Below are 12,679 nucleotides of genomic sequence, written 5' to 3'. Positions count from 1 at the left end.
AGGCTGGAACTCTGATTCACTGTGTTCTGGCCTGAGCCAGGAGTTCTGTGCTTGCATGTGTGTGTGCATTTACTTGCTGAATGTTGTTCTTGAGCATTCAAGATCCTTGCAGCAGTCCCTGTTTGGTGGTGGTGTTTTTATTAGGAAGCCTGCCTGCATTTATTAAGCACTATTCACAACCCAGAAATGCCCCGATGCACTGTACAGCCAATTAAGGTGAAAGTATATTCATAGTGTTGATGTAAACATGATAGCCAATTTGTACACAGCAAGGTCCTAGAAACAACAATGGAAGATATCTTCAAGCAATACATTTTTTCAGTGATATCATTCAAAAGATAAATGTTAACCAGAGCACCATTGAAAACTCTCCATTCTTCCTGAAACCATTGCAGGTTGTTTCTAGCTTGGAGAACAGACATGGTCCTGATTTTCAGTCTCTCCCAGGAAGTGAATTCTGGTATTAGTTCAAAGAATATTTTTTATTTCAAAATTAAACTTTCTTCTTTTGTATATTTTTATTGTGAATAAACAGTGCAAAACTTTTACATTCATGGTCAATACATTCAGTAGTGCTGACTTGCCTTTAAACCATAGCACCTATATGGCCCTCTGGGGTGATGCACTATTTCAGTATTTGAGGGGCTGTCCCATCCAACTCGGCCCCTCTGTGCGGGAGCGGAAAGAGCCTTGACTATGGTCCTTCCCCACAGAGCCTTTGCATTGACTGCACCGAGCATCAGTGCATCCAGCAGCACGTACTCCTGCAATCTGGAATGCGCCAGTTGGCAGCATTCCCTTACAGACATCGCACTGTGCTGGAAGACCAAGAAGTTGTGGACCAAGACATTTGTCAACTGGAAGACCGAGTTGACGACCTTCCAGCAGCACTTGATGTCTTAGTTCAAAGAACTGGGCACTAGTTTATCCCACTGCTCTTCACAGCCTTAGACGTAGACAGTAGTGATGAGCCTGCCATTGTGTTGTGCAACCACATTTAACTGTGGTTGTATTCTGCTGTGTGAAATAATACCACAATTCAACAGGGTTTAACAGCTTGTGCCAACAACGTCACCAAAATGGTGCAGTGTAAGCTCACTTACAGTAAAGTTTAAATTAAGTTTTGCATTAATGGAGGCCAAAACTTCCATTGGGAACGCCAAGGGATATCAAATCTGGGAGAGCTTTTGTTACTTTCATGGCTGTGCTTCTTCAGACTAAAAGGCAGGAGACTGTTGTGAAGTGGCTATTAATGTGGGCAGGGTTGTGGTGTTTGCATGTGAGCTTGTGAAACAAAACTGATTGCACAAGCCAAAAGTCGAGAAGTTGTGTAGGCAGAGTATGCCTTGCCTTGCAAAGGAATTCCTTTACAAAACAATAAGCCATGATTTGGATTTTGTATCAATCAAAACTTTTTGGGCAAAAAACTAAATTGGGAATTAAATACATTTAAAGAACTGTTTGATGTCCTCCCTGATAAAACATCTTTCTAGAAATTGGACAGTGCCTGTAAAAGTGTGTGATGCAGCCCATTTGCAATGGGCCCACATTTCGTTAGTGGGCTTATCATTGTTCAGTATAGAAATACATGAAACCCAACGTATCAAGTACTACTGGCCAGAACATAAGAAATAGGAGCAGGAGTAGCCAATTGTCCCCTCACACCTGCTCCACTATTTAATGAGATCACAGCTGATTCAAACTTGGCCTCAGCACCGCTTCCTTGCTCTCTTCCCATACCCCTTGACTCCCTTGTAGTTCAAATATATCAATGACTTCTCCTTCACAGCTTCTTGGGGTAGAGAAGACTTAAAATCCATAACCCACTGAGAGAACAAATTTCCCCCTTGCCTTCATCTTAAATGGATGACCTCTTATTCTGAAACTATGCCCCCTAAGTTCTGGATGCCCCCACTAGGGGAAGTGCCCTCCCTTCAGTCACCCTGCCAATCAATTCACATTCTTCTACCAAGTCTAATATCAAGGAGATACTATCCCTATGAGGGGAGGAAAGGATTAAGTACTGTGCTAATCACTCATCAGCTTGAGTTTCCTCTTTGCAGAATTGAATTCTTGCTTAACCTTTTATCAGTGATTTGTTTTTCCTTTACTGTTGGACTATTTATTGGTATTGGTTTACTATTGTCACTTGTACCGAGGTACAGTGGAAAAAATTGTCTTGCATACCGATCGTACAGGTCAATTCATTACACAGTGCAGTTACATTGAGTTAGTACAGAGTGCATTGATGTAGTACAGGTAAAAACAATAACAGTACAGAGTAAAGTGTCACAGCTACAGAGAAAGTGCAGTGCAATAAGGTACAAGGTCACAACAAGGTAGATCGTGAGGTCATAGTCCATCTCATTGTATAAGGGAACTGTTCAATAGCCTTATCACAGTGGGGTAGAAGCTGTCCTTAAGTCTGGTGGTACGTGCCCTCAGGCTCCTGTATCTTCTACCCGATGGAAGAGGAGAGAAGAGAGAATGTCTTGGGTGGGTGGGGTCTTTGATTATGCTGGCTGCTTTGCCAAGACAACGAGAGGTAAAGACAAAGGGGAGGCTGGTGTCCGTGATGCGCTGGGCTGTGTCCACAACTCTCTGCAGTTTCTTGCGGTCTTGGGCAGAGCAGTTGCCATACCAAGCTGTGATACATCCAGATAGGATGCTTTCTATGGTGCATCTGTAAAAGTTGGTGAGAGTCAAAGGGGACAAACCAAATTTCTTTAGCCCCCGAAGAAGTAGAGGCACTGGTGAGCTTTCTTGGCCATGGCTTCCACGTGATTTGACCAGGACAGGCTGTTGGTGACGTTCACTCCCAGGAACTTGAAGCTCTCAACCCTCTCGACTTCAGCACCATTGATGTAGACAGGTGCATGTACACCGCCCCCTTTCCTGAAGTCAATGACCAGCTCTTTTGACATTGAGGGTAAGGTTGTTCTCATGACACCATTCCACTAAGCTCTCTGTCTCCTTCCTCTACTCCGACTCATTGCTCTTTGAGATACGGCCTACAATGGTGGTATCATCTGCAACCTTGTCGATGGAGTTAGAGCAGAAGGCCACACAGTCATGAGTGTATAGGGAGTAGAGGGCTGAGGACGCAGCCTTGTGGGGCACCAGTGTTGAGAATAATTGTGCCGGAGGTATTGCTGCCTATTCTCACTGATTGCGGTCTGTTTGTTAGAAAGTCAAGGCTCCAGTTACAGAGGGAGGTGTTGAGTCCTAGGTCTCGGAGTTTGGTGACAAGCTTACTTGGGATTATTGTATTGAAGGCAGAGCTGTAGTCAATAAACAAAAGTCTAATGTAGGTGTCCTTACTGTCCAGATGCTCCATAGCTGAGTGTAGGGCCAGGGAGATGGCATCCGCTGTAGGCCTGTTTCAGTGTTTGCTATATAACAGCATTTCCCAATTATGTCATTGTTAGGCAAATCATTTGCAGACCAGCTGAAAGAAGGCTGTGACTCTTTGGAGAATAAGATGGAAGTAAAAGGCCTTCACAAGCAACTTTCTTGCACAGTCCTAGGGCTTCCAACCCCCTTGATCATTTGAAAACTTGAAGCTCATTTATTTGAACTTGCTACCTTTCATTTTGTTTCCCCTTTTGCACGAAATTCTTTGTTCTGGATTGTCCAACTCTGTTATATAAGGATAACCTTGGGCACTGTCCATTGTTATTGCGGGGTTTAAAATATATTAAAGGGCTAGCATTCTGATGTATTAAAGTGGGGGCTTGTCATGTGTCCAGACCAGAGGACTTTGAGGTGCATACAAGAAGGCTTTGGTTTCACCACCTTGGGAAACCTGGCTCCACAGAGCAGCCTATACAGCTGAAGGAGCTGACTTAATGTATAGAAATGAGAACTCTTTAGAGTCGGTCTAAGTTTGTAATTGGTTTATTATTGTCACGTGTACTGAAATACAGTGAAAAGCTTTGTTTACATGCCATCCAGGCACATCATTCCATATACAAGTACATTGAGGTAGTACAAAAGTAAAAACAATAACAGTATGCAGAATATATTGTTACACTTATAGAGAAAGTACAGTGCAGGTAGTCAAATAAGGTGCAAGGGCCATGACGAGGTAGTTTGAGATCAGGAGTTCACCTTTATCGTTAAAGAGGTCCATTCAAGAGTCTCAACAGCAGGATAGAAGCTATCCTTGAGCCTAGTGGTATGTGTTCTCAAGCTTTTGTACCTTTTGCCAGAGGGAAGAAGGGAGAATGACCAGGGTGGGAGGGGCCTTTGATTATGTTGGCTGCTTTCCCCGAGGTAAATCTGGAAACAAACTCGATGTCACAGTCCAAATTGAAATCTTGAACTCATTGTGATCAAATAAAAAGCAGTCATTAATCGGCAGAATTTGCCTTGATTTTAAAATTGTCAGTGGGAGCAGTGACCTATTTATTTTACAAGGGAATGTAACATGGGTACATGTCACCACCCAGGGAATGATGAGCTGTCTTTCTTGGACATCCCAGCATTGAATGCCTTTCTGCCCATGGACCCACACCCATACCACAGGAATGAAAACTGAGAAAGTCATAATGGAATGCCTCTGCAATTAACTAGTAACTGGTTTTTCACAACTCTCTCAATAGCAGTTGATTGGGATGCCAGATTCCTTACAGATTTGATGCTTAGAAGTGAGGAAGGAATTTAGCCAAATTTATAGATAAACTCTTGTTCTTTTAAAAACTCAGTCTGAGGTAATTTGAATCATGTATTAGTTATTGGTGGGTTTGATTCTTTTTCTTGTCAAATTTTACAACATTGCAACGATGAACATGACATGTTTTACCCTTTTTATGAACTTGTAGGTTGGAACAGCCAGATATATGGCACCTGAAGTGCTCGAGTCACGAATTAATTTGGAGGACATTGAGGCATTTAAGCAGGCAGACGTGTATTCTCTGGCACTTGTGCTGTGGGAGATGGTATCGCGATGTACAGCTGTTGGCGGTGAGTGGCATTAAAACTATCTTAAGACTTCAAAGAGCTGACATTTATAACAGAAAGATTATAGTCCTGTTGATGCACAGCCCCTGTAATCTCAGCAAAGAGGAGAAATCATCATTGGTGTCAATAAAGGCTCGTTTGACTGAAAAGCCAAGACAATCACCAAATATGAAATGAGAACCCACGTAACTCCTTGGGTCAATGTAAATCCTTTTATTATTTCCAAGGATAGAGGAGTCTTGGCCAATGTCTATTTAGTATTACAGCGCATGTCACCTTGTTTGGTTACGATTGAATATTGCATTTCAGCAGATATTAACCTAAAACAACTTTTCCAATGGCAAGTATTTCTTTGAAGCCCAGAGTACCATACAGTAGTCAGACAACAAGCTTCTGCAGTCTATCTCTTTTTAAGAAAAAAGCAGTGAAGGCCAATTGGATAATCACTGGAATACAGTTTAACCGTAATCAGGAAGGGAAGGTGCAGTTAAAGTTTTGAGTGTAAATTGTTCACCAGACCAATAACTTGCTTTTCCCTTGCTGACTGCTGCTCTTTTCCAGACATGTTCTGTCGTTATTGACAGTTCTGTATTGTGAGAAATGTTATGGTTAATCTCTTCCTAATGCACTCTCAGAATGAATTTCTTCATTCCTGCATGTGCAGCATGCAGATAAAGTTACAACATGGTACAATTTGTACATTTAAGAACAACAAAGGTACATTTAAAAGGATGCCAGAGGTTCATGAAGGAAAAAGATAGGATTTGATGCAGCAGTGTGGGAAGAGACTGGAGTGGTCTATCTTTGTGTTGTATATGGTGCTGAAGTGTTAACTGGTTATCAAAGTTTTCAAAAATAGCACCCAGTAAAAGAAACCTGCTGTTGTGGTGTCATGAAAAATTCAGGAGTAAGGCTCCCATTTCATGAAAGCTGCTTGAGCAACAAGTGTCAGTAGTGGATTGTCATAAATTGGCTCCTTCTTGTAAATGGAGGCATTGACATTGCACAGAGCAAGGGCTGAAGCTATTGTTATGTGGAGACTTTCAGTGACTTGCTGTGACTGAACTGGAGCTCACTGCTTGGCACTGAGTTTTGGTGGTTGTTTATTCAGACACTGAATGTTAGAAATCTCCTACCAGGGCCACCCACTATCAAGAGTTAAGATCTCCCCTTAATCCATTTGTTCAAGTTGAATGGCTTTTATTAACTGAATCTGCCTGAGGGCATTTTCCCTTTTAAAAATATTTCCATTTTTATCGGATTGCTGAGTAGTTATCAGTTAGCAAAACATGTGCCTGTGCTTGTGTTCCAGTATTGCTCCACCCATTAAAATTACATTGCAGATTAGAGGTAGCTTGTGCTTTCGGTCGTATGGAATCATGGGTCGCTTTGTAACCGAAACAATTGTGGAACTAGAATTAAATCAAAATTGCCTCACCTCCAGGACTATCTCCCACTAGCAACAGTAAAGAAACACACAATGGTTGTTTCCTGTAGTTCTAGCATTGCAGCAAGTAAACTTCCTTTCCTGCGACGTCTTTCTCCCTGCTGCAGCCTTTCCCTTATCAGCCATTCTCTAGTTTCAGATGCACCCGTCTGGGACGTGTTCAGACATGGGTCGCTGTAATCATTTTCTTTGGTGTTTTTGAACTTCTCAACTTTTGATTCTTTTGAGCATGAGGCAGTTTTAAATTGCTTATTAAGTGTTTTTGACTCGCGCTTTTGTGTTTTATTTTTGAAGCAACTGCTGGTGTTTGGTGCTAATAATTAGCAAGGTGGAGTTGGCAACGAGACAAGGAAAGGAATGACTTGTTAGCATATCCCAGCACTTAAATATTCTTGTGATTTACAGTGACCACCAGCCTCATTCTGATAGTTTGCAACCTTGTGTTCAGATCCCTCCATGCATTCGTTCTTTGATACCTCTAACCTCCTACAGCCCTCCAAGATCTTTGTGGTCCCTCAATTCCACATTCTTACGATCCCAGGTTTGCATTGCTCCATCTGGGCATCCATAGCTTCAATTGCCTAGACTGCAATGTACTACCCCTACTTTACAGCAGTTCAGGTTATAGAAATTTGGCCTTGTGGAATTTATTTGGGGGAGGAAGAAAATAAATAAACTCAAAATGTCAATAGAGAACTGCACTAATTTACCAAAGGCAATGATTACAGGCTGTCACTTCACAGTGGAAGGCCACTTAAGGGATTTGCTTTGGAAACTGACAAGTCAACCTATTCTATTTATACTTGTATAACAATACTTTATCAAACAACTTAACATCCATTTCCATTTGGTTAAAACAACAACCCTTTCTCTTCTGCCTTCAATACCATCAGAATTCCCTTGCCTGAAGACTGTACACTCCTGGGGCATTACTGCTGAGAGAAAAACTTCCCTTAGGAATGCATCTCCACTCATAACGTGCGATTCAAGGAGGGGATAAAGGGTTTATGGGACATAAAATATGGAGTGCTCTGTAATCTCCACAATTTTCTCACTACATCTTTCTGTTTCTCTCAGGGGCCTCCTTTAAGAACTTCTTTAAACGTGCCTCTCGGGTTTTGTATCAAATTATGTTTGAAGGCTCTCGTGTGTGTTACTATGGAGGAGGTCACTAAAAACAGTGAACAAATGGGAGTTACCGTTGCCGCAGCTTTGTAGTGCTCCCAGAAACATTGAGATTTGTTGAACCATTTCCTAATCATTCCCATAAAGTTACTCTTTTTAGTTTTGAAAAAAATATTTTAACCCTTATATCTTCCCTCTTGGATTCTATAGCAGCAAGGTAGCACTTCCATGGCAGTGAGTAAACGGGTTTTTAAATAAAAATGGAATCTCCATGAGGCGGACCTATATTGATAGGATCCTCCTATGATGCATTTACTAGTATTGGCGTAGATGATAAAGTCCTGTTCACAACCCGATAAGACTGTCTTCTGTCTGTCAGCGCTTAGTATACACGGGAAGAGAGAGGCATTCAAAATATCTTTTAATTAAAAATAACACACACTTTAAAAATAATTACACAACAATGTGACAAAATATTAGAACTTTTGTTTCCTTCTCATTTTGAACGTTATGTGAACACCAGCCAAAATAGATAGTGGAATTTAGCTGTATTGCATCTGATTTGTCTTAAGTGTATTCTGTTCCATTACTAGTAGCTCAACCCTCTTTGCCTCCTACTTTGTAATTTCATCCTTGCATTGTCTGTAGCCATCCAAACTTTCTCCATTGTTGAATTCTTGGTGTTTAGCATAAGCTCCCCTTATTTTGCTTTATCCTCTCCCATATATTCCTCAACATCCATGGGAGTGTAAAACTGGAAGATCCTCCAACTCCCTTTCTGTTTTTCACAATGTAATTAGTTGGAATGACATCCACTGCCACAAACTGATTCGCTTTTGATAAATCCTATTTCCAGCCTGGTAATACTGGCCTTTCTCCAATTAGAACCTTCACTCTTGGTCTATATTTGTGTGGGGGTGCTCTGGAGTTTAGATTGGAGGAGCATAGAGTTCTAAGAGGTTTGCAGGGCTACAGAAGGTAGAGAAATGAGGTGGAAAAGGCCACAGAGATTTGACCAAGGATAAGGTTTTTCAAATTGAGACTTTTGGTGAAAAGGATAAAGTGTAGGTCAATAGCGCAGGGTGATGGACAAGTATGATTTAGAGAAGATTAAAATACAATAAACAGTTTTGGGTCCAGACTGGTTTGAGCAAGGCTTGGTGGTGTGACAAGCAATGTATTTCAACAAGTTTGCATCCAAACAAGATGATTCTCCTGACGTTGTATGAGTCTCTGTGTCTTGTTTTGAAGAAGTTCAGACAGCATTATTTAGTCTGTTGCTGAATGAGTTTGCTGAATCATGCTTCAGTTAATCTGTGCCTTGCCAGTCAGGTTACCAAAAGGACATCTCCATTTCCAGCCCTTTCTCATTGTGGGAGATTTGCCCTCGTGCCAATCACGTCAGTGATCTCTGATATCAGTTTCATTCTGCCAGCTTTTCCTTCTGTGCCATGTTTGTTTTGCCACTGATATCAGTCAAATGGCTTAATGAAGCACATCTTCTGTGGCCTCTTAAACCCATGATGCAATGGTCTGTTCCTTACTGAGTGCTGGACACAGACAGTTGCGTGGAAAATCTAAAATGACAATGTCTGTTTCTTGAGGAGTTTGCCATCTATAAATTCCAAAACAAATACTCGCCAGTGCAGGATCCCTCAACAGTATGTGTATATATAGCCCTCAACAAAATGGTCATGACTTCAATTGCTCCAGGTTCTTTGGCCTGGTATCTTATTGATACACAACATGAAGCCCTGGAGTTTGAGAAGCAAACTGCAGGAACTTCATGATCATGAGTTCACATTTTGTTGGGTGGGGTGGTGATGGGGTGGGGGGGCGGGGGAAGGTTGATACGGAGGTGTCTGAGTTCTACCCACTTGCTTTCTCTAAGAAAAGGACAGCAATGTCCTTCACACTCTTGACTACTCCCAGCTGAACTGTAAATTAGGGGTTTTATTATATGTTATTGCAAATGCTGAATTGATTTTCTATCTACTTGGGCTTGGTTGACCATGTTTATTATCTTTATCAACTCGCTTCCTCTCTTCCGGAAGATCACCAAGGCTGTGACTGACATGATGTTTGGACCATTGGGGAAAGGGGCAAGGTTTGTCCCAACTCTCAGTAGCTCATAACCAATCTTTAAACACCTGAGGTAGACACAGCATGGATTCAGGAAGGGCAGATCCTGTTTGACAAACTTACTGGAGTTCTTTGAGGATATAATAAACACAGTGGATAAAGGGGAACAACAGGTGGATGTTGTACACTTGGATCTCCAGAGGGCGTTCAATAAGGTGCCGCATAAAAGACTACTCCATGCATCCTTATCTTATGGATAAATGTATTAGCATGGATAGAGGACTGGTTAACCAATAGAAGGCAGAGAGCTGGGATAAATGGGTGTTTCTCTGGTTGGCAATCAGTGGTGAGCAGGGTGCCGCAGGGGTCGGTTCTGGGCCCGCAACTATTCACGATATACATTCCCTATTTGGAAGAGGGGACCTAGCATAGCGTATCCAAGTTTGCTGATGACATTAAGTTGAGTGGAAAAGCAAATTGTGCAGAGGATGCAGAGAGATGTAGATAGGTTAAGCAAGTGGGCAAGGGTCTGGCAGATGGTGTACAGTGTTGGTAAATATGAGGTCATCCACTTTGAAAGGAAAAATAGAAGATCAGATTATTGTTTAAATGGTGAAAGATTGCAGCATACTGTGGTGCAGAGGGACTTGGTAGAGCTTGTGCATGAATCACAAAAAGTTGGTTTGCAGGTGCAACAGGTTATCAAGAAGGCAAATGGAATGTTGGCCTTCATTGCTAGAGGGATTGAATTCAAGAGCAGAGAGGTTACGCTGCAACTTTACAGGGTACTAGTGAGGCCACACCTGGAGTACTGGTCTCCTTACTTGAGGAAAGATATACTGGCTTTGGAGGTGGTGCAAAGGAGGTTCACCAGGTTGATTCCGGAGATGAGGGGGTCAGCCTATGAGAAGAGATTGAGTTGCCTGGGACTATACTCACTGGAATTCAGAAGAATGAGAGGGGATCTTATAGAAACATATAAAATTATGAAAGGGATAGATAAGATAGAGGCAGGAAGGTTCTTTCCACTGATAGGTGAGACTCTAAGAGTAAAATATGCATCACTCTTGTGCTTTGGGAGGCGCTTCTTCAGAGTGGATTTAAAGTGGAAGGATATGCTGAGGGAACTTAATCCTTTGCTGACCTCTGGTGGGAAAGTTGGGGCAGGGAGGGGGGCTCCGGTCAGCACTGCTAGTCCAAACTGAGATGGTCTTCTGCACCCAAGGAAGCTCCATCTGTGTAGTCCTCCTTAATACGTGCAATATTGTTTGATCCTTGATCATACACTACTACACGTGTTAAGGAGGACTATAAAAACAGCTTTGCTGGTGGAGATGTGGCCCCACCCTTCAGGCCCATTAGTACAGAGCTTAAAGATGTTTCCCTTTCTCATGTTGTATCATTTTTGCACTCATTCCATGCAGCTCCTGCCAATAGTTATATCTTAAAGATCACACAGCAAATGTTTCCCATGTATTCCCTTGGGTCGCCAGCAGTGTCTTTGGAAAAGGGAGTGGAAACTGGGCCAGATAGGAGGGAATGTACTGGAAATGACGGCAGTCTGGGCAATCTATCTCGGCTGTTTCCTCTGGTTGGAATAGTTGGAAATTACTTGTCGTCTTGGGCTGTGATCACACGAGCAAGGATCAGTTCCACCAGTCGGTAACAGCTGGATATTGTTAACATGCCGTGACCTGGATAGTGTACTGGTGCAGCAGGTAGGGCTGCTCCCTTTCAGCTCCAGTGACCTGGGTTCAATCCTGGCCTTCAATCCTGTCTGGCATTTGCTCATTCTCCTTGTGACTTTGAATTTCTCCCCAGTGCTCCAGTTTCTTTCCCCTATGCCAGAGATATGGGTTGGTAGATTAATTGGCCACTGTAGATTACCTGTAGTGTGTGGGTGAGTAGTAGAATCTGTGGGGAGTTGACGGGAATATGGAGAAAATGGGTTGCGTGGAAAATTAGTGGGGGAATGGGACTGCTTCGTGAACCAGCACGTTGATGTGCCGAAATGGCCTCCTTTTATATCGTAAGGAAATATCTGATTGTTCCCTATGGATTCTGCTCCTGTTGAAAACTAACTGTGCTTTAGAAGGAATGTTATATAAAGTTGCACCACTAATGGGATTGGTAGTGGGGAAAGTGATTTCCCAAGCCATAATTCACCGACCCTTTGGGCTTCCTGGTCCTGGAAATGGTACAAGCTGGACTATGCAGTTCAGACCTACAACCTGCTCGACCATTCTGTCAGATCACGGCTGAGCCTTCAGCTCAGCTTAATTCGCCACCTCTTGACCTGGATACGTTGATAGTCTTGTCCATCGAAGATCTTTTCTGGCTCCATCTGCTCTGCTCTGCTCCAGTCATCCCTGCCATCCATAGCTTGTTGGAGGGGAGGGGGCCAGACATCTGCCTCCCTTCCTGATTCTGTGCCTGAATGGACGAGATGGGATTTCAGAATAATGCACCTCCATTGGGCAAAACTGTTTACCTGTTTCCACCTGGGTTCAATTCCAGCCACTGTCTGTAAGGAGTTTGTACGTTCTCCCCGTGTCTGTGCGGGTTTCCTCCAGGTGCTCCCGTTTCCTCCCACATTCCAAAGACGTACCAATTAGGAAGTTGTGGACATGTTATGTTGGCGCCGGAAGTGTGGCGACACTTGCGGGCTGTCCCCAGAACACTACGCAAGAAGATGTATTTCACTGTGTGTTTCGATGTGCATATGACTAATAAACATATCTTGTATCTTTTCTTTCTATACAGAAGTGAAAGACTATGAGCCAGCCTTTGGTTCCAAAGTCCGGGAGCATCCCTGTGTGGAAAGCATGAAGGATGTTGTTCTCAGGGATCGGGGCAGGCCTGAGATCCCCAACAGCTGGCTTAATCACCAGGTACTCAAAACTATTGATGTGACCAGTAAATAATTAGTCAGTCAGTGGTTAGCCTGCTCTTTATATTTGTGCTTGCGCAAAAGTACATCAGCACCTAGAGTCACCAAACAAGATGGCCCCTTTCAGCCCCTGCACCTACACTGGAGCGTGACTCGGGGTGGGTTTACTTTTA

General features: G+C 42.8%; 1 protein-coding gene across 2 annotated transcripts in view; it reads left to right on the top strand.

Annotated features, from left to right (window-relative positions):
* The window catches only part of tgfbr2b (transforming growth factor beta receptor 2b), a 61,852-nt gene that overhangs the window by 42,562 nt on the left and 6,611 nt on the right, over positions 1-12,679 (top strand). For both annotated transcript variants that reach the window (XM_052016160.1, XM_052016161.1), the window contains exons 5-6: positions 4,824-4,965; positions 12,380-12,507. In XM_052016160.1, the coding sequence (XP_051872120.1) occupies positions 4,824-4,965; positions 12,380-12,507 (270 nt within the window). The remainder of the gene's footprint in view (positions 1-4,823; positions 4,966-12,379; positions 12,508-12,679) is intronic.

The sequence above is a fragment of the Pristis pectinata genome, chromosome 5, assembly GCF_009764475.1.
Source record: "Pristis pectinata isolate sPriPec2 chromosome 5, sPriPec2.1.pri, whole genome shotgun sequence".
In the NCBI taxonomy this organism is placed as follows: domain Eukaryota; kingdom Metazoa; phylum Chordata; class Chondrichthyes; order Rhinopristiformes; family Pristidae; genus Pristis; species Pristis pectinata.
This window is presented reverse-complemented; position numbering and strand designations above follow the sequence as displayed.